This window comes from Mauremys mutica, chromosome 4 (genome assembly GCF_020497125.1).
Source record: "Mauremys mutica isolate MM-2020 ecotype Southern chromosome 4, ASM2049712v1, whole genome shotgun sequence".
Lineage (NCBI taxonomy): Eukaryota > Metazoa > Chordata > Testudines > Geoemydidae > Mauremys > Mauremys mutica.
In genome coordinates this window covers 157,586,614-157,611,297 of record NC_059075.1, presented here as the reverse complement: position 1 = coordinate 157,611,297, position 24,684 = coordinate 157,586,614, and the positions used below count along the sequence as shown (strand labels likewise).

Genomic DNA, 24,684 nt, shown 5'->3' with positions numbered 1-24,684 from the left:
CTCCTGGGTTCTCTCCCTGGCTCTGGGAGGGGAGTGGGGGCTGGAGGGTTAGAGCAGGGGGGCTGGGAGCCAGGACTCCTGGGTTCTCTCCCCGGCTCTGGGAGGGGAGTGGGGGCTGCTGGGTTAGAGCAGGGGGGCTGGGAGCCAGGACTCCTGGGTTCTCTCCCCGGCTCTGGGACGGGAGTGGGGGCTGGTGGGTTAGAGCGGGAGGGGCCGGGAGCCAGGACTCCTGGGTTCTATCTCCCTATCCCATAGGTGACAGGGCACCTTTCCGTATCTTCCTCCCGGCAAGGAGCCCTGCGGTACCTGGTATGAGCAAGCCCCCAGGTTTGGGATCAGGGTACCCAGTGGGAGTGCTGTGCCTAGGGGGGCTCAGCTTCCCCCCCATCACTCTGTTCCCCCAGCCCCCCTCCTCTGTTCCACGCCCATATTCCCCCTTCTCTGGGAGTCGCTCTCCAAAGGGTAGCAGAGGCTTCTGCCCTGAGCGCTGCGTGGATCAGCCCCCACCTTGCCCTGGGAATGGGCTGCCCCTCTCCTGGACTGCAGTGACATGGGGGGACCTGAAACTGCTTTTTCTATCCCCTTGGGATAGGGGATTCTTGACACTACCTTTTTGTGGTTATGGGGCAGCCTGGAAACACCTCCCCCTTGGAAGTGGGATGTGTTGATGCAGCGTGTGTCAGGCTGATGGGGGCTGGACACTCTTCCCCCAGCACAGAAAGGAGAAACTTGAAAACACTGTCCATTGGGAGCAAGGCCCATGTTGATCCACTTTTCCCATGTGGGGAGAGAAGCATTAAATCCATTTCCCCAGGATGGCGGCAAATCTTCATACAGTTTTCCCAGCATGGGAAAGTTTGCAACACATCACCCTGTGTGGCGGGGAGACTTGAAACCATTTTCCTCTGGCAGGATGGAGAAACTTGAAACCTTCTTTCCATGGTGTGTGAACCTTAAAATGTTATTTACTCTCCTAAAGGGGGAAATCTTGATCCAGTTATTCCCCTGGGGGCTATTTTCCTTTGTAAGGGGGGATGGGAAAGTCTCGAAACAACTATTTGCCTGGAAGCAGGAGGGGTGGGGGAGGCAATCTTTAAGCACCATTTTCCCTCCCAAGGTGACGAATCTTGCTGAGCGGTTTCTGTGGTTTGTGGGTCAAGGAGACAGGAACGATTTTCTCCTTCATGCCACAGGGGAGGCCTCGACACAGACTTTTTCCACACTCATGCAATAAGAGGAACCTTAAAACAGATTTTTCTGCTCTTGTGCCATGGTGAAGGGAACTCAAACTGGATTGTGTCTTGTCACGCACTGGGGGAGAAGGTGGTTGGTGTGCCATGGGGAGGAGACTTGAAACAGATTTTTCCTCTCACACCATGGAAAGGGAACTTGAAACATTTTCCTGCCCAAATGCCAATGCCCGGGTCCTCTGGGGCGTGAATTTCTGCACATTTTTTTTAATTATTATTTAAGAAACAGTCATCCAGGACTTCGATGGAACAACAACAACAAAAACCCTGATTCCTCCATTTCTTAATTGATTTTCTAAATAACCACCTTGCCCAACCCTTAACAAGGCTGCTTTTGAAAAGGGGTCTGTGGGGGGGGGGGGACTAATTGCTTTGTTCTGCTAACTAACCACGTGGCTTGCCTGTGGGATCTGGGGGCGGAGGGTCCGGGGCTGATGTATAATAGATATATCCCCTTCTTTTTAACGATCTTTTCCTTTCGGTGCCATAACCCTCCCTTGTACAGTTCCCTGCTCTCTGGATCTCTTCTGTCTTTCATCCCCCCTCCCCCGTGTGGGTGGTGCGTGCGTGTGTGTATCTCATATTTTCTTTTTATATATATATAAAAGAAGGAAAATAAGAAAAAACAATAGAAATCTGTGTCCTGATGGAATGTATTAAAACAAAACAAAAACCAACCACTTTTTTTTTTTAAATGCCAAGCCAGGTGGCGAGGAAGAAAGGCAAAGGGGGCCGGCAGCGGTTCGGGCGCTGCCCGCACAGAGAGAAGGGAAAAAAACTTTTAATAAAAATGTTGGATATTATTAAAAAACAAAGGCGGCTTGGCTGGATTTTTCTATGTCATTGGAGTGGGAGTCCAGGGTTCCCTCCTGGCTCTGGGAGGGGACCAGGGGCTGGTGTGTTAGAGCAGGGGGGAGGGAGCCAGGACTCCTGGGTTCTCTCCCGGCTCTGGGAGGGGAGCGGGGGCTGGTGTGTTAGAGCAGGGGGGAGGGAGCCAGGACTCCTGGGTTCTCTCCCGGCTCTGGGAGGGGAGCGGGGGCTGGTGGTTAGAGTAGAGGGGCTGGGAGCCAGGACTCCTGGGTTCTCTCCCGGCTCTGGGAGGGGAACGGGGGCTGGTGGGTTAGAGCAGGGGGGGCTGGGAGCCAGGACTCCTGGGTTCTCTCCCCAGCTCTGGGAGGGGAGTGGGGGCTGGTGGGTTAGAGCAGCGGGGCCTGGGAGCCAGGACTCCTGGGTTCTCTCCCCGGCTCTGGGAGGGGAGTGGGGGCTGGTGGTTAGAGCAGGGGGCTGGGAACTAGGACTCCTGGGTTCTCAGATCAGGGACAGCGAAGGCGGGGGGCTGGCAGACCCCAGCGTCACACGAGCCCATGTCTGAGCCATAGAGGCAGCTATGTCAGTTCCAGCCTGGGGGAGGTTACGCGGCATTTGACACGGGTGGGCGTGGAGTTAAAGCCAGCAGAGGGTGCTGGGGTGTCTGCCCAGCTTGGGGTACAGATCCCGGCTGCCCACATAATGCCCCACCCCAGAGGGGCTGCATCTCGGCACCAGGCGAGGGGTCCCCGTGTGCCCAGCCCCGCCCACCCCAGAGGGGCCGGGTCCCAGTGCCGGGCGAGGGGTCCCCGTGTGCCCAGCCCCCCCCACCCCAGAGGGGCCGGGTCCCAGTGCCGGGCGAGGGGTCCCCGTGTGCCCAGCCCCCCCCCACCCCAGAGGGGCCGAGTCCCAGCGCCGGGCGAGGGGTCCCCGTGTGCCCAGCCCCCCCCACCCCAGAGGGGCCGAGTCCCAGCGCCGGGCGAGGGGTCCCCGTGTGCCCCGCCCCCCCCCCCCCCGAGGGGCCGGGTCCCAGCTCTGGGCGAGGGGTCCCCGTGGGCCCAGCCCCCCCCACCCCAGAGGGGCCGAGTCCCAGCCCCGGGCGAGGGGTCCCCGTGTGCCCAGCCCCCCCCACCCCAGAGGGGCCGAGTCCCAGCGCCGGGCGAGGGGTCCCCGTGTGCCCAGCCCCCCCCACCCCAGAGGGGCCGCGTCCCAGCGCCGGGCGAGGGGTCCCCGTGTGCCCAGCCCCCCCCACCCCAGAGGGGCCGAGTCCCAGCGCCGGGCGAGGGATCCCCGTGTGCCCAGCCCCCCCCACCCCAGAGGGGCCGAGTCCCAGCGCCGGGCGAGGGGTCCCCGTGTGCCCAGCCCCCCCCACCCCAGAGGGGCCGGGTCCCAGCTCTGGGCGAGAGGGCCCCCCCTATAAACAGCCCCGGCACCCCACCCTGTATAAACAGCTGCATCTTGCATCTTATGTTAATTAGTGGATTATATTTGCATTAATTAATTAATAATTAAGAAGGCTGCGGCTAGGAATCCCGTGACCCCGCCCCAGCAGCTGCAATGTCTGGAGCCCCGTCTCCTAGCAACCAGCCTCTAGGCGATCCCCCGCCCCACACAGTTGCCACAGCAACAGCCTCCCCGGCAGTTGGGTACCAGCTTGTGCAGCATCCCAAGAAGGGGTGCGTGGGGGGGAGGGGCAGATCCAGACCCGATCCTGCTGGGGTCCTACCCCCACGGGGTCCCCTACCCCAGACCCTGCGCCCCCCCAGAGCCCCGCCCCCCTCCCCCCTCCCTCTTCCCACCCTGCACCCCCCGAGCCCCCTTCCCCCACCCCTCCTGCCACCCTGCGCCCCCCTCCCCCCTCCCCACCCCTCCTGCCACCCTGAGCCCCCGAGCCCCCTTCCCCCACCCCTCCTGCCACCCTGAGCCCCCGAGCCCCCTTCCCCCACCCCTCCTGCGACCCTGCGCCCGCGTCCCCACTCCCCCCCGCCCCTGCCTCCCTGCGCCCCCGAGCCCCCTTCCCCCTCGCGTCCTGCCACACTGAGCCCCCGAGCCCCCTTCCCCCACCCCTCCTGCCACCCTGAGCCCCCTCCCCTCCCTCTTCCCACCCTGCGCCCCCCGAGCCCCCTTCCCCCACCCCTCCTGCAACCCTGAGCCCCCTCCCCCCCCTCTTCCCACCCTGCGCCCCCCGAGCCCCCTTCCCCCACCCCTCCTGCCACCCTGAGCCCCCGAGCCCCTTCCCCCACCCCTCCTGCCACCCTGAGCCCCCTCCCCCCCTGTTCCCACCCCCCGCCCCCCGAGCCCCCTTCCCCCACCCCCCCTGCCACCCTGAGCCCCCGCCCCCCCTCTTCCCACCCTGCGCCCCCCGAGCCCCCTTCCCCCACCCCTCCTGCCACCCTGCACCCCCCTCCCCCTCCCCACCCCTCTTCCCACCCTGAGCCCCCTCCCCCCTCCCGCACCCCTCCTGCCACCCTGAGCCCCCTCCCCCCTCCCGCACCCCTCTTCCCACCCTGCACCCCCCGAGCCCCCGTCCCCCACCCCTCCTCCCTCCATGCGCCCCCCCAGGACTCCCTTACCCCACCCCCAGCCCTGTGTGCCCTATAACCCTGGTCCCTGGCTCTCCCTCACCACCTGTACTGGGACCACCCCATCGCATCCCCCACCCTTTCTGACCCAGATCCCCCACCCCACCTAGGGCCTGGCCCCCCGTCCACTCCCCCAGCCCCCCCATCTCTCTCTCTCTCTCTCCCCCCCAGGTTATTGGCTCTAGGACCCATGGAGCAGGGTGCAGACTCCGACCCCCCCCACTCCCCTCCCCTCTGCGCCATGCAGGGGACCCCCCTCGCCATGTCAGCAGAGAGGGCCGAGCTGCTGGTGAGCACCCTGGCCAGCACTGCCCGGCTGGTGCACAGGGCCGGAGAGGCCCAGAAATCTGCCCAGGTACCTGCCCGGACGCCTGGGTCCCATTCCCCAGCCCAATCTCTTCCTACTCCCCCAGGGGCTAGGGGGGACGGGGGGATAGTGGTGGCAGTTAGGGGGTGTCGGGTTGGGGAGGCTAGGGCTGTCCGGAGGGTTCCACTGCGGGTGCTTGCGTGTTTCAGGGTCCCCTGGGGGCATGGGGGGGTCACAGCTGTCCAGAGGGCGTCTCTGGTTCTACGGAGTCGTGTCTATAGGTGAGCTCTAGGGGGGGGGGCTTTAGGGCTGTCTACAGGGGATGTGTATGGGGGTGTTTATACAGAGCCAAGTGGCTGTGTCGGTGTCCGGGGGGTGTATAGAGGTGTCTATAGGTATTTCCATAGGGGTGTCTACAGGGGATGTGTATAGGGGTGTTTATACAGAGGTATGTGGTTGTGTCGGTGTCCGGGGGGTGTATAGAGGTGTCTATAGGTATTACCATAGGGGTGTCTATAGGGGATGTGTATGGGGGTGTTTATACAGAGCTATGTGGTTGTGTTGGTGTCCGAGGGAACGTATAGAGGTGTCTATAGGGGACGTGCTCGTGGTGTCCCTAAGGGGATCCATTGGGCGGGTGTCTGGCGGGTGCCTAAAGGGGAGTCCAGGCTCTGAGCACCCTCCTCCCCCCAGCTGGCCTGTTTCCATGCGGGGCAGGCGCTGGCCCAGGCGGGGGAGGTGCTGTCTCTCTCCAAGCAGAGCTACCTGCAGGCCCGACGCCTGGGAGATGGGCTGCTGGGCTCCCTGCCGCAGCCGGACTATCGGGGGCTCTTCCAGTGCCTGGCCCGGCCCCCCCTGGCCTACGAGGAGTTCAGAGCGATGCTGCGCCGGGCCGAGAGCAGTGAGCCCCCCCGTCCCCTGCTCCCCGGAGCCCCCCACTCCCTGCAGCCCCCCACCCCGACCATCCCCTACTCCCCGGAACTCTGACCCCCACCTTCCCCTACTCCCCAGAGCCCCCCACTCCCCCCCACTCCCCGGAGACCCCCACCCCCACCATCCCCTACTCCTCAGAGCCCCCCACTGCCCCCCACTCCCAGAAACCCCTGACTGGCCCCTACTTCCTGGAGCCCCTCACCATCCCCCACCCAGACACTGCTCCCCACTCCTCAGATGCTTCCCTAGACCCCCAACCCCCCAGGGCCCCCCTCCCCAGGAGGCCCCCCTGAACCCATCATCCTCCCAACCCCACACTGCCCACAGGGGTCCTGCCCTCTAGCTCCCCACCCCGTAACCCCACCTCCTTGCCCCTTCCCCAACCATGTACCCCTTCAGGCTCCCCGCTTTTTCATTCCAGCCCTGCTGCACCCCATCTTCCAGAGCACAGGGCCCCCCCAGAGCCAGCAGGCACCCAGCCCCGACTGCCACAGCCTGTGAGTGCGAGGGGGTGTCCTGAGGGTGGGGGGTCTGGGAGCAGGGGGTGCTTGGGGAGGGGGAACCCCTCCCCCCCAGTCACACCCGCATTCCTTCCAGTTCAGGCTGCGCCCATGACAGCACCCTGGGCAGGACACAGGCATCCGGGCCCCAGGGATCCCCCTGTGCCAGGGAGACAGTGAGTGACCGATGCCCTGCACCAGACTGCGGGGGGGTCGGTGGGTGGAAGGGGTGGATGGGAAGGAGGGGTTTGGAGGGTCCTGGGAAGGTGTGTATGAGGGGTGATGAGGGGATCGCTGGGTGCAGGGGAGGGGGCGACGTTGGAGGAAGGGGTGCTGGGGGAGGGTTGCCGGGGGCAGGGAAGGGGGGACAGGGGAGGGGTGCCGGGGGCAGGGAAGGGGGGACAGGGGAGGGGAGGGGTGCCGGGGGAGGGGAGGGTGCCGGGGGCAGGGAAGGGGGGACAGGGGAGGGGAGGGGTGCCGGGGGAGGGGAGGGTGCCGGGAAGGGGTGCCAGGGGAGCGGAGGGGTGCCGGGGGAGGGGAGGGTGCCGGGGGAGGGGAGGGGTGCCAGGGGAGGGTGCCGGGGGCAGGGAAGGGGGGACAGGGGAGGGGAGGGGTGTCGGGGGAGGGGAGGGTGCCGGGGGCAGGGAAGGGGGGACAGGGGAGGGGAGGGGTGCCGGGGGAGGGGAGGGGAGGGTGCAGGGGGCAGCCGACCACGCCCCTCACCGTCCCGTCTGGGCGCAGGACGAGGACAGCACCGAGGAGGAGGAGGGGAGGTCGCTGCAGGTCCGGGGCCGTGACCCCTCCCGCCACAGACAGGTACCAGCCCCCCTCCCAGTGGCGCTGGGACTCTTTTTCTAGTGGGGGGGCTGAAAGCTGCCCCCCCACTTCCTGCGCTACGCTCCCCCCGTGCCCCCCTGGCTATCGTGTCCCCCCAGGTGGAGGCCGTGCGGCTGGAGGAACGGATGGGGGGGGCCTTTGTGACCCAGCGGCGCCGCTCCCCCCGGCGCTCCCCGTCCGGCAGCCTGGAGGCTCTGTCCCCCCTGGTCTCCGAGCAGGAGCTCAGCACCATCCAGGTAACCCCCGCAGCCCCGCACGGGCACAGGGGCGGGGCTAGAGGGGAAGTGGGCGGGGCTAATCAGGCATGGGCGGGGCTAGAGGGGAAGTGGGAAGGTATTGGGCTGTGATGGGGCTAACACAGAAGTGGGCGGGGCTAGAGGGGAAGTGGGCGGGGCTATGCGCAGGGGCGGGGCTAGAGGGGAAGCGGGCGGGGCTAGTGGGCAGTAGGCGGGCCAGGCCCTGCTGCGGGGAGCTCTGTTCTCACCCCTTCCCCGTCTGCCCGCAGCCCCTGATGCGCTGCCCCTCCCGCCAGGGGGGGCCCGGCAAGTTCCTGAGCAAAGTGACCCGCCGGGACCGGCCCCCCGGCGAGACCTCGGACAGCGACACCGACCAATCGGAGGCCTTGGCCAAGGACCGCGCGTAGCCCCCCCGCCCCCCCCCCAGGCTGGTAATAAACCCGGGTCTCAAATCCCGCCCCGCTCCCTCCCGCTCAGCCGGCCCAGCCGCGGGGCATTCTGGGAAACGGCCTGGCCCGCTTCAGGAGACGGTGGGACATTGGCCGCACCAGCCCCAGGGGATTGTGGGAAAGGGGCTGTGTCAGTCCCAGGGGATTGTGGGAAGCTCGTTGCTAGCGTCCCTTCATGCGTCTGTGCTCCGATTGGACAACGGAGTGTCACATGACTTGGGTGTAGGAACCGGAAGTGGCGATGAATCCAAAATGGCGTCCTTCCCCGGATGGAGACGCTCTAGCCCGAAGCCCGCCGGGTGCTCTATGGCTGAACCTGAGCGATGCCAACCCGGCCACAGCAAGGGGTGGGGGAATGGAACATCCCGGACTGAACCAACTTGGGGCTGGACCATGACACCCCTCCCGTCCCTGAGAGGAGGGTGGAACCCCGTCAGATGAAATGGTTCCTCCCGAATGGGGCTCACTATCCCCCCGCCCCCGTAAACCCCGTCCCCGCCTCCGCCTTCCCCCCTAGGACAGCTTGGTACAGCCCAACAGGGGCGGGGGAGGGGTAAGAGTCCCGGGGATCTTAAAGGCGCAGCGGCCATTTGTTCTTCCCGCTCAGCGCAACAGCAGGGCTGGTGCATTGGCTGGGGGGACCCCAGGGCTGGTGCAGGGGGGCAGGGCTGGTGCATTGGCTGGGGGGACCCCAGGGCTGGTGCAGGGGGGCAGGGCTGGTGCATTGGCGGGCTGGTGCATTGGCTGGGGGGACCCCAGGGCTGGTGCAGGGAGGCAGGGCTGGTGCATTGGCTGGGGGGACCCCAGGGCTGGTGCAGGGGGGCAGGGCTGGTGCATTGGCGGGCTGGTGCATTGGCTGGGGGGACCCCAGGGCTGGTGCAGGGGGGCAGGGCTGGTGCATTGGCTGGGGGGACCCCAGGGCTGGTGCAGGGAGGCAGGGCTGGTGCACTGGCTGGGGGGACCCCAGGGCTGGTGCAGGGGGGCAGGGCTGGTGCATTGGCTGGGGGGACCCCAGGGCTGGTGCAGGGGGGCAGGGCTGGTGCATTGGCTGGGGGGACCCCAGGGCTGGTGCAGGGGGGCAGGGCTGGTGCATTGGCTGGGGGGACCCCAGGGCTGGTGCATTGGCTGGGGGGACCCCAGGGCTGGTGCAGGGGGGCAGGGCTGGTGCATTGGCTGGGGGGACCCCAAAGCTCGGGCAGGGGGACCCCAGGGCTGGGGCATTGGCTGGGGGGACCCCAGGGCTGGCTGGGGAAGGCAGCAGACCCCGCACCCACAGAGATGATGAAGGACGAAAACATTTTCCTCTTCGTGCCAAACCTCATTGGTGAGTGAGGGGAGCTGGGGGGATCCTCAGAGCTGGGTCAGAGTTGGTGCCCCCCAGGGGACAGGCCTCTGTCCCATTCCTGCCGCCCTGCCCTGCATCGGCTGCTGGGGGGTGGCGCCGTACCAGGAACCAGTGGCCCAGAGCTCTCTTTGCAGGTCCCTGGGGCGCCACCTGGAACTGGGGTACCACTGAGCCCTCTGACCCATCAGCCTGGGCTGCCTCCCACGTGCTGCTGTGACAGCTGCAAAAGCCCCCAGCCTGCACCTCCACTAGCATCACACAGGTTGGGACAACCCAGCTCAGTCACACGCAGGCTCTGTAGCCTCCCGGAGCAGTGGGTCCTGCCCTGCTCAAATCGGGCCCGTATATGGGTTTAACGCCCCGTCCGGCGCACTCAGTGTGACCAGGGCCATGCACACTCCTGGGAACCAAGCTGAGATTTTCTCCAGACACCGGGTAGTCAGACGCACACTGGCTTGGACTAAACATCAGATAAGTTTATAATCACTTAAAAACCATCTTTTGTAGTTAATAAGTGAGAGCAAATGGATCAAAGCAGATTAGCAGTAAATAAAACCACAAACTGAGTTTAACACTCTAGATAAGTAGGAGATGAATTAGCGAATTCTCACCCTGCGTGATAAACAGGGGGCCCAGATTCACCATAGTGTCTGTGTTGCCTTGTCTGCCTGGCTCCGCCTGGTGTCTCGTCCTCTCTGGTGAAGTTTCCAGCAGCCCCGGACCTGGGGGGTGGGGAGGGGCGCGGAGAAGAGGTCACTGGTACAGAGCCAGCGGGATGCTGGGGAAACGGGCACAAGCAGACACGGTGTGTTTGAATCCAGCTACACGTAAACGCGGGTCCCTGGGCGGGACGAGAGCCGGCCGCACTTCCCGGCTTGGGGCTCTGCCCGGGGACGCAGGGACTCTCAGCGGGGGGGGGGGGGGGGTTAATCAGCGGAACAGGAGCTCCCAGTGCAACGCTGGGGCCGAAAGGGCTGTGCAAACGGGGGGTCTCGCGGAGCAGCAGAGGGGATTTTCCCTCAGGATTTGGCCCTGGGGTGGGATCCCGGGGCCGGCTCTGGTGCCTGCAGCTCCAGGAGGACGTTGAGCCACTGGAGGGGCCAGAGAAGAGCCCCAGGGAGGAAGAAAGGCTCAGAAACCTGCCCTCGAGCGAGAGACTCCAGGAGCTCCAGCTGGTCGGCTGAACCCAGGGCCGGCTCCGGGGCGACTGGGGCCCGGCCGGGCAGCACCTCCGTGGGGAGCAGATCGTCACCCCCGGCTCGTCGCTCCCGCCAGGAAGGTCTGACGCGCCGCAGCGGCCGGACAATCCCGCCTGGAAAGAGGCTGCAAATATGGCCCAGGCAGAGCCGACGGGGATTCTCCAGCCTGGCAGCTCGGCCCAGCTGGGGGGTTCTCGGGTCGGGGCTCGGCCCGGCTGGGGGGTTCTCGGGTCGGGGGGCTCTCGGGTCGGGGGTCGGCCCGGCTGGGGGGCTCTCGGGTCGGGGCTCGGCCCGGCTGGGGGGTTCTCGGGTCGGGGCTCGGCCCAGACAATCCCAGTGCCCCCCCCCTACCCAGGGAAGCCCAGGGTGGAGCTGGCGGGGGGCTGCGGGTCGGGAGTGAGGAGCACCGTGTCTCTGTCGCCCCCTGCAGGCTACGCCCGGATCCTTCTCCTCTTTGTCGCCTTTTATTTCATGCCGAGCGACCCCGGCCCGGCCGCCGCCTCCTACCTGCTCAGCGGCCTGCTGGACGCGTTTGACGGCCACGCAGCCCGGGCCCTCAACCAAGGTAGGGCCCCCGCCCCCGGGTGCTCTGTCCCCCACCGCAGGCATGGGCCATGGGGGGCCGGGGAAGCGGGGGGGCTGTGGGCGGGGCTCCAGCTCTGACCCCTCCCCCCCGGCGGCAGGGACCCGGTTCGGTGCCATGCTGGATATGCTGACTGATCGCTGCGCCACCATGTGCCTGCTGGTGAACCTGGCCCTGCTGGACCCGCCCCGCGCCCTCCTCTACCAGCTCAGCATGAGCCTGGACGTCGCCAGCCACTGGCTGCACCTGCACAGGTGGGTGGGGCCTGGGGGCGGGGGCGGGGCTGGGGGCGGGCTCTGACCCCCACCCCACCCCCTGCTGATGTTCCCGCCTCTCCCCAGCTCCGTGGTTCGGGGCAGCGACAGTCACAAGAGCATCGACCTGACGGGGAATCCGGTGCTGCGGGTATATTACACCTCGCGGGTGAGTGACACCCCCGGTCCCCGCACAGGCCCCCTGCCCCGGTCACCCCCTGAGTCACGGGCCCCCCTTCTCGACACCCACCAGGCACGGCTGCTTGACGTGTTTCCCATAATGCCTCCCTTTCCCACAATGCTTTGTCCTCCCCCTCAAGCTCTGTTGGGGGGGGGGATTCAGAGGCAGCGATATTTATTCCAGAGGACCCCCCACCCCCCGGCCTTCCCCCACATCCCACAATGCTTTGCCAACTTGCCCAGCCCTTTGAATCCCTTGAAACTGGGGCTGTCAGTTCGATCCTGTGGCAGGGAGTTCCACAGCCCGCTCTGACTCGGCTTCCTCCCGTTCCCCAGCCCGTCCTCTTCCTCATGTGTGCAGGGAACGAGCTCTTCTACTGCATGCTGTACCTGCTGCACTTCACCGAGGGGCCTGCAGGTGGGTGTATGGGGGCTGCGGGTCGGGAGTGAGGGGCACCGGTGGAGCTGGGGGGGCAGGGCTGGGCTGGCAGGGGCTGCGGGTCGGGAGTGAGGGGCACCGGTGGAGCTGGGGGGGCAGGGGCTGCGGGTCGGGAGTGAGGGGCACCGCCTGGGCTGTGTGTGTGTAACTCTCTCCCCTCCCCCCTCAGTGCTCCCCGGACGCCTGGGTCTTTTCCGTCTCATCCTCTGGGTCTCGACCCCCATCACCGCCCTCAAGTCCCTTATCAGCCTCGTGCACCTCGTCTCTGCCTCCTGCAATATGGCCGCCCTGGACGCGGCCGAGCGGGCCAAGAAGAAGTAGCAGTGGGGGGGGGGAGGCTGGCAGAGACAAACCCACCCCCAGTCCTGATGGGACCAGCCCCCCCTCACTGGGGTGGGGCTCCCCTCCATTGGCTAGAAACCCACCAATCGCAGTGTCGTGTGCTTGTGGCGCTGGCGTGACGTGTTTCCCACAATGCTTTGCAGCGGGGGCGCGGAAGTCCTGCCAAACTTGTAGCCTCCGTCCCCCTCTCTCCCGATGCTTTGTGCCCTCTGGGGAGGTGGGGGGCAGGATTAACTGAGCAGGGACCATATTTATGCCCCATTTCCACTTCCCACAGTGCTTTGCAGCGGGCCCTGGGCATTGATTGGGGGCTGCCTCCCCTTGTTTCCCACAATGCTGCTGTGGCTTATTCCAGCGCCTTTGGTTTCCCATGATGCTTTGCGCTTGGTTGGGCAGTGGCTGTATTTATACCTGACCCCCCCCCAATTTCCCACAATGCTTTGTGCTCCCAGGCAGCACCTGAGGGCGAGTGTTTGGGATTGGTCACAAGGCTCCTGATCCATGTCCCATCATGCTTTGCCTGATGCTTTGCCCTTGGGGCAGTCACTCCATGGGGGGCATGGCTGTGGGGGAGGGGTCACCTTGCCAGATGCCCCCTGGCTCTTTTTCCTTCCCACAAGGCTTTGTGCCCCCCAGCTTGGCGTGAGGGCGGCCATGTTTTTTGCCCTGCCTGCTCTCCCCTGAGTGCAGACTCCTCACTGCCCCTGGTGTGTGGGGGTCTCGCAGGGGTGTCATCATGCCTGACCTCCCCCCACCCAGGGGAGCACGGTCCTGTCCCCCCGCGCGATGGCCGCTTCCCCGCACCCCCGTTTCCATGTGTGTGGTGGATGTTAGACGCTGCTGGGCCTCAACCCCCCCCGGGGCGTGGGGGGTAACTGACCCCGCTGTGGGGAGGGTCCCAGCTACAATAAAGAGCAGCCCATCAATCCCAGCCTCTGCTTTCACCCGGGGACCCCGCTAGGATGGGGTTTCTCGGGGGGGGGCTGGTTATGGGGATCCCAGGCCTGGCGCTAGGATGGGGTTTCTCGGGGGGGCTGGTTATGGGGGATCCCAGGCCTGGCGCTAGGATGGGGTTTCTCGGGGGGGGGGGTGGTTAGGGGGGATCCCAGGCCTGGCGCTAGGATGGGGTTTCTCGGGGGGGGGCTGGTTATGGGGGATCCCAGGCCTGGCGCTAGGATGGGGTTTCTGGGGGGGCTGGTTATGGGGGATCCCAGGCCTGGCGCTAGGATGGGGTTTCGGGGGGGGGGCTGTTTATGGGGGATCCCAAGCCACGCGCTAGGATGGGGTTTCTGGGGGGGGGGGCTGGTTATGGGGGATCCCATGCCTGGCGCTAGGATGGGGTTTCTGGGGGGGCTGGTTATGGGGGATCCCAGGCCTGGCGCTAGGATGGGGTTTCGGGGGGGGGGGGGTGTATGGGGGATCCCAGGCCTCGCGATAGGAAGGGGTTTCTGGGGGGGGCTGGTTATGGGGGATCCCAGGCCTGGCGCTAGGATGGGGTTTCTCGGGGGGGGGCTGGTTATGGGGGATCCCAGGCCTGGCGCTAGGATGGGGTTTCTGGGGGGGGGCTGGTTATGGGGGAGCCCAGGCCTGGCGCTAGGATGGGGTTTCTCGGGGGGGGGGGCTGGTTATGGGGGATCCCATGCCTGGCGCTAGGATGGGGTTTCTGGGGGGGCTGGTTATGGGGGATCCCAGGCCTGGCGCTAGGATGGGGTTTCGGGGGGGGGGCTGGTTATGGGGGATCCCAGGCCTGGCGCTAGGATGGGGTTTCTCGGGGGGGGGCTGGTTATGGGGGATCCCATGCCTGGCGCTAGGATGGGGTTTCTGGGGGGGCTGGTTATGGGGGATCCCAGGCCTGGCGCTAGGATGGGGTTTCTGGGGGGGCTGGTTATGGGGGATCCCAGGCCTGGCGCTAGGATGGGGTTTCTCGGGGGGGGGGCTGGTTATGGGGGATCCCATGCCTGGCGCTAGGATGGGGTTTCTGGGGGGGCTGGTTATGGGGGATCCCAGGCCTGGCGCTAGGATGGGGTTTCTCGGGGGGGGGGCTGGTTATGGGGGATCCCAGGCCTGGCGCTAGGATGGGGTTTCGGGGGGGGGGCTGGTTATGGGGGATCCCAGGCCTGGCGCTAGGATGGGGTTTCTCGGGGGGGGGGCTGGTTATGGGGGATCCCATGCCTGGCGCTAGGATGGGGTTTCTGGGGGCGCTGGTTATGGGGGATCCCAGGCCTGGCGCTAGGATGGGGTTTCTCGGGGGGGGGCTGGTTATGGGGGATCCCAGGCCTGGCGCTAGGATGGGGTTTCTCGGGGGGGGGGCTGGTTAGGGGGGAACCCAGGCCTGGCGCTAGGATCGGGTTTCTGGGGGGGGGCTGGTTTTGGGGGACCCCAGGCCTGGCGCTAGGATGGGGTTTCTCGGGGGGGGGCTGGTTATGGGGGATCCCAGGCCTGGCGCTAGGATGGGGTTTCTGGGGGGGGCTGGTTATGGGGATCCCAGGCCAGTCGCTAGGATGGGGTTTAGGGGGGGGGGCTGGTTATGGGGGACCCCAGGCCTGGCGCTAGGATGGGGTTTCTCGGGGGGGGGCTGGTTTTGGGGGATCCCAGGCCTGGCGCTAGGATGGGGTTTCTGGAGGGGGCTGGTTATGGGGGATCCCAGGCCTGGCGCTAGGATGGGGTTTCTCGGGGGGGGGCTGGTTATGGGGGATCCCAGGCCTGGCGCTAGGATGGGGTTTCTGGGGGGGGGCTGGTTTTGGGGGACCCCAGGCCTGGCGCTAGGATGGGGTTTCTCGGGGGGGGGCTGGTTGTGGGGGATCCCAGGCCTGGCGCTAGGATGGGTTTTCTGGGGGGGGGCTGGTTATGGGGGATCCCAGGCCTGGCGCTAGGATGGGGTTTTGGGGGGGGGCTGGTTATGGGGGATCCCAGGCCTGGCGCTAGGATGGGGTTTCGGGGGGGGCTGGTTATGGGGGATCCCATGCCTGGCGCTAGGATGGGGTTTCTCGGGGGGGGGCTGGTTATGGGGGATCCCAGGCTGGCGCTAGGATGGGGTTTCTGGGGGGGGGGCTGGTTATGGGGGACCCCAGGCCTGGCGCTAGGATGGGGTTTCTCGGGGGGGGGCTGGTTATGGGGGATCCCAGGCCTGGCGCTAGGATGGGTTTTCTGGGGGGGGGCTGGTTATGGGGGATCCCAGGCCTGGCGCTAGGATGGGGTTTCTGGGGGGGGGGCTGGTTATGGGGGACCCCAGGCCTGGCGCTAGGATGGGGTTTCTCGGGGGGGGGCTGGTTATGGGGGATCCCAGGCCTGGCGCTAGGATGGGTTTTCTGGGGGGGGGCTGGTTATGGGGGATCCCAGGCCTGGCGCTAGGATGGGGTTTCGGGGGGGGGCTGGTTATGGGGGACCCCCTGGCCGGCCGCAGACAGACACATGGACCCGCTTTCATGCATCCGAGTTTATTGGCTTCTCATGCATCCGAATCGCTACAAACCGCCCCGGGGGCTGGGAGTTATTTCCCAGGCAGGGTTAAAACCCACTATGTGACCCCCGCCCCCCGTGATGGACGTGGGGCCATTCAACAACCCCCATGTACGAGATGTCGCAGGCGGATTTAAGGGGGGGCTTATTCCCCTCCGCCCCTCAGCCAGCGGTTGCCTGCTGTGGGTCCAGCTGGGACCTGACACCCCTGGAGGGGAAGGGCCCCGCCGCCCCCGCAAATGGCCTAATTCCCCCCTTTCCCTTTAAACAAAGGCTTTTTAGTAATGTGACCCCCCCCCCAAATATTGAAACCCCCCAGCCACCTCCAGGACCCATCTAGGAGTGACCCCCCCCCCCGATCCCTCTCCCGACAATGGAGTATATAAAAACATGCATGTATAATACTGGCATGTCAACATCAAAACACAAGCCCCTTCAGCCCCCCCCCCAAAGTCTTGCTGCCCCCCAATTGTACTGCCCCCACCCCACCCCGTTACCCAGGGGATAGCGTGCAAAAGCTGGGCCCTAGAAGTGGGGCTTGGCGGGGGGCATTCCCCTGCCCCCAGAACCAGCCCCTTCCCCACGAGCTTAGGGCTATAACAGTCTGAAGTCACTTGGTGCCAGGGTGGGGTTGGCGTCTGGGCCGGTTCCCGCCCCACTCCTCCTTCGGGCCTTTCTCACTCTGTCCTTCCTTGCCACCGAGACGTGACCAGCCCGAGGCGGGGCTCGGGGAGGAACCTCCGGGGGCCTCTCTTCCTTTCTTCCTCTGTCCTTCCCTGGTCAGACGCCGCCCGCCCAGCTCCCCCGTTGGCCGACGCGGGGTTGTAAATAGGATCAACGAGGAATCGGTGCCCAGCGGCCTCACTCCTTTTCACCCCCTTCCTCATTCCTTTCTTCTATGTTCTGCTGCAGGCCCCAAAATCCCAGCTCCTGGCTGGCCGCGTCCCCAGGCAGCAGGGAGAAGGGGGTCTGGGGTCTCCATCGCTGGTGCTGCTTCATCCGTCCGTTTGGGGGAAGGGAGGCTGGGATGTAAACATGTCCCCTCCCGGCAGAGGGGTCCCACCGGCATCTTGGGCCCGCGCTTTTTCTTGTCTTGTAAACATGGAAATCGAAAGAGTTTTATTTGCTGTCGAAGGGGCAATGAGCCAGAAGGGAGGGCGGGCAGGGAACGGGAATGGGGGGTGGGTGGGTAGAAAGAAGGCCAAATGGATGGAGGGACGGATGTGTCGCTGGCTGGCTGGATGCGTTAGTAGAAGGCTGGACGGATGGATGAAGGGATGGATGGACAGACAGGAGGATGGGTGGAGGGATACATCACAGGCTGGACGGCAGGGGAGCTGGATGGAGGGATGGATGGCAGGGGAGCTGGATGGATAGAGGGATGGATGGCAGGGGGATGGAGGGATGGGTGGACGGATGTGTCACAGTATGGTTAAATTGGTAGCAGACTGGACAGACAGCGGGATGGCTAGATAGAAGAGTGGGACAGCTTGATGGACAGTGGGACGGATGGACGGACGGACGGATGGATGAACAGATGGCGGGATGGGTGAATGGATGGCAGAATGGCTGGAAGGATAGTGGGGCGGATGGACAGACAGTGGGATGGATGGCTAGATGGACAGCAGGACGGCTGGATGGACAGCGGGATGGATGGAGAGAGGGTGGAATGGCTAGATGGATGGTGGGACGGCTGGATGGACAGCGGGACGGATGGATAGATGGTGGGATGGATGGACAGACGGGATGGATGGATGGACAGTGGGATGGACAGTGGGACAGCTGGATGGACAGCGGGACGGATGGCTAGATGGTTGGATGGATGGACAGTGGGATGGACGGATGGACAGACGGGATGGACGGATGGACAGTGGGATGGATGGACAGACGGTGGGATGGATGGCTAGATGGACAGCAGGACGGCTGGATAGATGGTGGGATGGACAGCAGGACGGCTGGATAGACGGTGGGATGGATGGACGGACAGCTGGACAGACGGTGGGATGGACGGATGGATGGATGGATAGACGGTGGGATGGCTGGATGGACAGTGGGACGGCTGGACGGACAGTGGGATGGACGGACGGACAGTGGGACGGCTGGATGGACAGTGGGACGGCTGGATGGACAGTGGGATGGACGGATGGACAGTGGGACAGCTGGATGGACAGTGGGACGGCTGGATGGACAGTGGGATGGATGGACGGACAGCTGGACAGACGGTGGGATGGACGGATGGATGGATGGATAGACGGTGGGATGGATGGACGGACAGTGGGATGGACGGATGGACAGTGGGACGGCTGGATGGACAGTGGGACAGACAGCTGGACAGACGGTGGGATGGACGGACGGACAGTGGGACGGCTGGATGGAGGCATGCGGGTGGACAGATGGAGGGGAGTTTCTTCCTCCATTCTCTCCTGGTCTTCTTTTCTGGCGCCGTCCCCGAGGCGGAAGGGGGATTGGAGGCCGCACCCCTCTGTCGGTGGCCATAATCCCCCTCTCCGCCCCTTTGGCCCCCCCGGAGGGTTGGCTGTTTGGTCCCCATTAAAGCGGTGCTGGGTGGGGGCTCCTGGGTTGGGGGGCTGGGGACAGCACGGAGTCGTCTTCACTGGAACACTGGGGAGGGGTGGGGGGGTGGGGAGCAGGGGGGCACAGAGGGTTGGGGAGAGGTGGGGTGGGGAAGAGAAGGACCGTTAATGAAGGGCATCTCAGGGTCCCAGGGAAGTCATATGGGGCATCTCAGGGTCGGGGGGGGGGTGAAGTCCTTGAGGGGTCATGTGGGGTGTATTGGGGAGGGACATTCAGGGTGTATGAATGTCTGGGGGGGGCTTTTGGGGTCTTGGGGGGGAATCATGTATCAAGATCTTGGGGGGCAGCGTTTCAGGATCCTGGGGGTCTGGGGGAGTTATTTTGAGGGTCCCAGTGGGCCCCCACAGGGGATCGTCTGAGGCGTAGGGGGGCCCTGCGGGAGTTTCGGGGTCCAAGAGGATTGTGGGAGGCAGACAGGGATCGAAGGGGGGATTTTGCGGGGGTCCCATGGGTGTTTTGGGGTTCCAGGCTGCGGCTGTGGCACTCCATACCTCGGGGTGCCCGGTAACCCCCCATTCATCATTTGGATATGACCGGGTGGGTGTCGAACACCCCGCGCCAGGGGAGCTAGGACGCCGAGACCCCCGCAGGAGGCCCCCCCAGGGACCTGCTCAGCCTGGCCTGGACTTGTGCCCCCCAAGGACAGGGGCTGAGCGTGTCAAGCAGGGGCCAGAGGCCACGTGGTGGCTCCGTTCTCTCCCCCCAAGGCCCCGAGGCCGCGGGCGCTGAGCAGCCGGGGCCCCCGCGTGGCAGCGACTGGAACCGACCTGGGGCGAGACCCACAGCCCAGGGCTTTGCCTAGGCCAGGCCGAGCGGTTCGGCTGCGCACGTCGGCTGGTAACGACGCTGACGCTTAAAATCCAGCGAAACCTCGGCTGGCGCTGAGGGGCTGGGGAATCGCTCTGCTCCAGAGGCTGGTGCATGGAGACGTGGGGAACCGCCTCATAACCCCCCAGTGCTCCCCCCGAGCCGGTCCATGGCTGGGCTGCGAGGCTGGGCGGGGGGGGTCTGGCCGGGCCGTTCTCTGTGTGACTCGTGAGTGGCTCTGGCTGGGTGGGGGGGCGCCACGTGCTGACGGCTGAGTGATCGCAGCGCCTGGAGGGGTTTGCTGCTGGTCACTAGCAGGCCATTGCGAGAGACGGCCCAGGCTGGAGAGAGACTGGGGGGCACAGCGGCCCCACAGCCCCAGGCTGCACCCCAGGGATCCTGTCACAGGGGTATTTGGGGGATCCCAGGGGATGGTGTGAGGCCTATCAGGGTCTGGGGTGTCATGTGGCACATTTTAGGGTCCTGGGGGGCATTTTGGGGTGTGTATCAGGATTCCAGGGGGTCCTGGGGTCCCACGGGATTGTTTGGAGCTTGAGGGGCAGTTGTGAGCCCAGGGGTCATGCAGGGTGAACCAGGGTCCCAGGGACGTATCAGGGTCCAAGGGGGATTTCAAGGTCCTGGGGGGTTGTGTGGGGTGAATCAGGGTCCCAGATATTGTATGAGGCATATCAGGGTGCCAGGGATTTTTTGGGGGTCCCAGGGCATATCAGGGTCCCAGGGGGATTGTGCGGCATATATTGGGGTTCTGGGTCCCAAGGGGCTGGACAGGGCGTTTTGCGATCCCAGCGGGAATGTGTGCAGCAAAATGTGGTGCCAGGGGGTCATGTGGGGTGTGTTGTGTCTTGGGGAGTTGGGCGGGACGTACCGGGCTCCCAGGGGATCATGCAGGGGATATTGGGGTCCTGGAGGTAATGTGGGGTGAATTGGAGTCCCAGGGGGATGTATCAGGGTCCCAAGGGTGCAGGGGGTTCCCAGGTGTATAGCGAGATCCCGGGGGGGGGGGGGGATGTGGGTCCCAGGGGCGTTTGGGGTGGTCCCAGGGGTGTTTCAGTATCCTGGGAGCATGTCCAGATTCTGGGGGGAGGCTATGGGGGTCCTGGGGATATATCAGGGTCCCAGAGGTGTATTGGGGTCCTGGGGGTATTTTGGGATCCCAGGGGCTATTTGGGGTCCTGGGGATATATGGGGGTTCCGGGGAGCGTATGGAGGTCCCAGGGGCGATTCGGGGTCCCGGGGTCGATTTGGGGGGTTCTGGGGGCCCTGCCCCCCACACTCACGGCCGAAGTTGATGGCGACCGAGAGGATGATGATGACGATGCCCCCAAGGAGGGCCACCACGCTCAGCAGTTTGGCTACGCGGCCGAGCCGCCGCGCCCCGTCCAGGTCCCCCTGCTGCAGGCTGTTCCGGGACTGCGGGGAGAGACATGGGGTGAGATCGGGGGGGCCCAGACCCCCCCCCCGCACGGCAGATCTGGTGGGGTTGGGGTACAGCGGGAGGGGTGTGTGGAGTATTGGGGGCCGGGGGGCTGAAGTGGGGTTATTGGGCTGTTTGGGTTTGTCTGGGGCCCAGGGGCTATTAGGGGGTGCAGTGGGGGGTTGGGGGCACAGGGTGCAGTGGGGGGCTGCTGGGGCATGTTGGAGGGCTCTGGGACATGCTGGGGTTCCAGGGGACACGTGGTGGTGGGGTGCTGGGTTTCTGGGAGGTAGGGGGGTGTTGTGAGGGGTCCTGGGGGGTGTTGTGTTTCTGGGGGTTATGGTGGGGGGTCAGGTGGGGAGTTTTGGCATGTGGTGGGGGCACAGCGGTCTCTGGGGAATGGTGGGTTTTAGGGGGGGCAGTGGGGATTCTGGGGGCCAGTGTGGGCTCTGGGGGGCACAGTGGGGGGCTCTTGGGGGCAGTGGAAGCTCTGGGGGGTAGTGGGGGCTCTGGAGGGGTGGAGGTGGGGGGGCTCAGGCACAGTGAGGGTCTGGGGGGCACAGTGGAGGCTCGGGGGGTGCGGGGCGCATGGGCGGGCAGTGGGGGGCTCTGGGGGCACGGGGGGCACAGTGGGGGGCTCTGGGGGCAAGGGGGCACAGTGGAGGGCACTGCGGGCACGGGGGGGCACTGGGGCTCTGGGGGGCAGAGGGAGGGCTCCAGGGGCACGGGGGGGCTCTGGGGGGCAGAGGGGGGGCTCTGGGGCCTCCGGGGGGCACAGTGGGGGGCTCCAGGGGCACGGGGGGCTCTGGGGGCACAGGGGGGGCTCTGGGGCTCCGGGGGGCACAGTGGGGGGCAGGGGGGGCCTCTGGGGCCTCTGGGGGGCACAGTGGGGGGCTCTGGGGGCACGGGGGGCTCTGGGGGCACAGGGGGGGCTCTGGGGCCTCCGGGGGGCACAGTGGGGGGCTCCGGGGGCACGGCGGGGGCAGGCTCTCACCATGACCGAGTACACGAAGGCGACGATGTTGATGGGCCAGATGGGGCAGAAGCAGGAGAGGGCGGCCAGCAGGATATAATCCCGCGGCTTCTCGGCCCCCGGGCCCCCCTCGGCCCCCGAGGGCTGGCGGCTCAGGCTGGGACGGGGCGACCCTGCCCCTGCCAGATGCACCTGGGACCCCACCAGGCTGCCCCGCCCCCGCGGCCCCCCGTTGGCGCTGGCCTTGCCCCCCAGGTCGCCCAGGGAGGCTGATTTGGAGCGAGCGGGGGCTGGGGTGGGGGGGTGAGGCCTAACGGCATCGAGGGGGCCTGGGACAGGGGGGGGGTAGGGGGCACCCCCCACACCCACGGCCTGGCCATTTTGCTGGGGCCCCTCCTCTGACTCCCCCTCATCCTCCACCATCACAGTCACTGCTGGTGAGGGGGGGGCCTCTGGGGCCGGGGGGGGGACATCTGGGGCCGACGGGGGGGCGTCTGGGGCCGAGGGGTGGGCATCTGGGGCTGACGGGGGGGTGTCTGGGGCCGAGGGGGAACTCTGGGGGGGCGGGAGGGGACTCTGGGGGGGCAGTGGCTGCAGCTCTGTTGGCCCCGTGGGGGGCGTCTCAGCCTTCTTTTCCGTGTCGTCCGACATTGGGGGACCCTGTGGGGAGAGATGAGAGGGAGAGAGACACAGACCCACAACTCACCGCAATACCCCCAACCTCCTCCCACCCCTGCCCATCCCCCACGGCCCCTGAACCCCCGCCCATCCCCCACTGCCCCCCCAAAAAACCTCCCATCTCCCACTGCCCCTCCCCCATCTCCCGCCCATCCCCCACTGCCCCTGAACCCCCGCCCATCCCCCACTGCCCCCCAAAAAACCCACCCATCTCCCACTGCCCCTCCCCCATCTCCCGCCCATCCCCCACTGCCCCTGAACCCCCGCAATCTCCCTCCCATCCCCCACCCCTACTGCCCACCAACCTCCTTCCAGGCCCCACGCCCCCCACCCCCCATTTCCCCGCCCCGGAGCCGCTCCCGGGGGCTGCCTTGGGCTGTTTTCCCTTTATCCCAGGGTGGGGGAGGGGGAGAGAGGGCGGCCAGCCCCCCCCCCCGCCCCCGGCTCCTGCCCTGGGGGGGGGGGTCGGTCCTTACCTGTCGCGCTGCACGAGATGCTGGGGGGGACCCGGGCGCGGCGGCTGCAGACAAGCTCCCTCCCCCCCCCCCCCCCCCGGGAGGCGGGATGGAGCGAGCGAGGGAAACGCGCTAGCGGAGGGAGGGAGGGAGGCAAACCCCCCCCCCCCGCTTCGTCTGGGGCTGAGACTGACCCCCACCAATTCACCCCCCGCTTTGGCTGGGGCTGCGGGTCGGGAGTGCGGGGCACCGCGGGGCTGGGGGGGGGGCTGCGGGGCACCGCGGGGCTGGGGGGGGGGCTGCGGGTCGGGAGTGCGGGGCACCGCGGGGCGGGGGAGGGGCAGGGGGCTGCGGGTCGGGAGTGCGGGGCACCGCGGGGCTGGGGGGGGGGCTGCGGGTCGGGAGTGCGGGGCACCGCGGGGCGGGGGAGGGGCAGGGGGCTGCGGGTCGGGAGTGCGGGGCACCGCGGGGCGGGGGAGGGGCAGGGGGCTGCGGGTCGGGAGTGCGGGGCACCGCGGGGCAGGGGGGGGGCTGCGGGTCGGGAGTGCGGGGCACCGCGGGGAGGGGCTGCGGGTCGGGAGTGCGGGGCACCGCGGGGCTGGGGGGGGGGCTGCGGGGCACCGCAGGGCTGGGGGGGCAGGGGGCTGCGGGTCGGGAGTGCGGGGCACCGCGGGGCGGGGGGCGGGGGCTGCGGGGCACCGCGGGGCTGGGGGGGCAGGGGCTGGGGGTCGGGAGTGCGGGGCACCGCGGGGCTGGGGGGGGGGCTGGGCGGCCCCGCGGGGAGGGGGGGGGGGGGGCGGGGGTCGGGAGTGCGGGGCACCGCGGGGCGGGGGAGGGGCAGGGGGCTGCGGGTCGGGAGTGCGGGGCACCGCGGGGCTGGGGGGGGGGCTGCGGGTCGGGAGTGCGGGGCACCGCGGGGAGGGGCTGCGGGTCGGGAGTGCGGGGCACCGCGGGGCTGGGGGGGGGGGCTGCGGGGCACCGCAGGGCTGGGGGGGCAGGGGGCTGCGGGTCGGGAGTGCGGGGCACCGCGGGGCTGGGGGGGGGCTGCGGGTCGGGAGTGCGGGGCACCGCGGGGAGGGGCTGCGGGTCGGGAGTGCGGGGCACCGCGGGGAGGGGCTGCGGGTCGGGAGTGCGGGGCACCGCGGGGCTCGCCCACTGCTGGGTGGGGGGTTGATCGCAGCGGGTTATAACGCCGGCGGAGGGCGGGGGCGCGCGAGATTTGACCGCGTGTCGCAGGGAGACTCGGGGTCCCCGGAGCCCCAGGACCCATCGCCACGCCCGGAAACACCCCGCAGTGGCCAGACCCCCCCATCTCCGCGGGGATTCCCCGCCCTGCAGGAGGCGCTGGAGGCGCAGTGGGGCAGCCCCCCCCCCCCCTCCCTGACTCGGGCCTGGGGTCATTAGCAGCTAATGGGGCGAGCGGCGCCGGTGGGGGGAGCTGCGGGGGATCCCCGCGGCAGGGGCAGGGCTGGGGGGGTGGCAGGAGCTGGGGGGGGACACAGACACTCCCCCCCTTCCACCACGGCCCCGCTCTTGGCTTTGAGAGACCCTACAATAAACAAACGACAGGGGGCTGCTGGTTTGTCACCATTTTTACTGAAATCTTTCACTGCCGAGACATGGGGGGCGAGGAGGGGAGTGAGGCCCTACGGGATGCAGGGAGGGGTATAAAAGTGGGGTAGTGGGGGGAGTGGGGCCCCCAGGGGAGGGAAGTGGGGTGCCGGGGGGAGTGGGGCCCCCGGGGAGGGAAGTGGGGTGCTGGGGGGAGTGGGGCCCCCGGGGAGGGAAGTGGGGTGCCAGGGGGAGTGGGGCCCCCAGGGGAGGGAAGTGGGGTGCCGGGGCCCCCGGGGAGGGAAGTGGGGTGCTGGGGGGAGTGGGGCCCCCGTGGAGGGAAGTGGGGCCCCCAGGGGAGGGAAGTGCGGTGCTGGGGGGAGTGGGGCCCCCAGGGGAGGGAAGTGGGGTGCCGGGGCCCCCGGGGAGGGAAGTGGGGTGCCAGGGGGAGTGGGGCCCCCGGGGAGGGAAGTGGGGTGCCAGGGCCC

The 24,684-nt window shown here is 67.0% G+C and overlaps 3 protein-coding genes across 4 annotated transcripts; 2 read left to right on the top strand and 1 right to left on the bottom strand.

Annotated features, from left to right (window-relative positions):
* Window positions 1–3,614: 3,614 nt before the first annotated feature.
* On the top strand, window positions 3,615–8,533 carry LOC123369168. The gene is made up of 8 exons (XM_045014528.1): window positions 3,615–3,733; window positions 4,811–4,994; window positions 5,640–5,847; window positions 6,301–6,376; window positions 6,477–6,555; window positions 7,121–7,195; window positions 7,315–7,452; window positions 7,722–8,533. The coding sequence occupies exons 1-8, from the start codon at window positions 3,615–3,617 to the stop codon at window positions 7,857–7,859; spliced, it is 1,017 nt and encodes a 338-aa protein (XP_044870463.1). The 3' UTR covers window positions 7,860–8,533.
* Window positions 8,534–9,036: 503 nt separating this feature from the next.
* On the top strand, window positions 9,037–13,163 carry CDIPT (CDP-diacylglycerol--inositol 3-phosphatidyltransferase). Its single transcript, XM_045013380.1, has 6 exons — window positions 9,037–9,225; window positions 10,876–11,010; window positions 11,129–11,282; window positions 11,370–11,451; window positions 11,799–11,880; window positions 12,071–13,163. The coding sequence occupies exons 1-6, from the start codon at window positions 9,180–9,182 to the stop codon at window positions 12,220–12,222; spliced, it is 651 nt and encodes a 216-aa protein (XP_044869315.1). The 5' UTR covers window positions 9,037–9,179; the 3' UTR covers window positions 12,223–13,163.
* A 2,510-nt stretch (window positions 13,164–15,673) lies between these two features.
* On the bottom strand, window positions 15,674–21,994 carry PRRT2 (proline rich transmembrane protein 2). 2 transcript variants are annotated; one of them, XM_045013373.1, is made up of 3 exons: window positions 21,534–21,994; window positions 20,403–20,535; window positions 15,674–16,794 (listed from the first exon to the last, which is right to left on the bottom strand). In XM_045013373.1, exons 1-3 carry the CDS (start codon window positions 21,933–21,935, stop codon window positions 16,586–16,588), a joined length of 744 nt encoding a protein of 247 aa, XP_044869308.1. In that variant the 5' UTR covers window positions 21,936–21,994; the 3' UTR covers window positions 15,674–16,585. The 2 variants fall into 2 exon arrangements, with proteins under 2 accessions (XP_044869308.1, XP_044869309.1); XM_045013374.1 differs by lacking the exon at window positions 15,674–16,794 and adding an exon at window positions 17,951–18,324.
* Window positions 21,995–24,684: the final 2,690 nt, after the last annotated feature.

Excerpts from the sequence above, each read along its gene's own strand:
- LOC123369168 (XM_045014528.1), top strand. The coding sequence starts at position 3,615 with ATGTCTGGAGCCCCGTCTCCTAGCAACCAGCCTCTAGGCGATCCCCCG. Across the intron at positions 3,734-4,810 it reads GTGCAGCATCCCAAGAAGGG|GTTATTGGCTCTAGGACCCA; the intron begins GTGCGTGGGGGG and ends TCTCCCCCCCAG. Across the intron at positions 6,556-7,120 it reads CCCCCTGTGCCAGGGAGACA|GACGAGGACAGCACCGAGGA; the intron begins GTGAGTGACCGA and ends GTCTGGGCGCAG.
- CDIPT (XM_045013380.1), top strand. The coding sequence starts at position 9,180 with ATGATGAAGGACGAAAACATTTTCCTCTTCGTGCCAAACCTCATTG. Across the intron at positions 11,283-11,369 it reads CACTGGCTGCACCTGCACAG|CTCCGTGGTTCGGGGCAGCG; the intron begins GTGGGTGGGGCC and ends GCCTCTCCCCAG. Across the intron at positions 11,452-11,798 it reads GGGTATATTACACCTCGCGG|CCCGTCCTCTTCCTCATGTG; the intron begins GTGAGTGACACC and ends CCCGTTCCCCAG.
- PRRT2 (XM_045013373.1), bottom strand. The coding sequence starts at position 21,935 with ATGGTGGAGGATGAGGGGGAGTCAGAGGAGGGGCCCCAGCAAAATGGC. Across the intron at positions 20,536-21,533 it reads CCTTCGTGTACTCGGTCATG|TCCCGGAACAGCCTGCAGCA; the intron begins GTGAGAGCCTGC and ends CTCTCCCCGCAG. Across the intron at positions 16,795-20,402 it reads GGTCGCCATCAACTTCGGCC|ACAAGAAAAAGCGCGGGCCC; the intron begins GTGAGTGTGGGG and ends CATGTTTACAAG.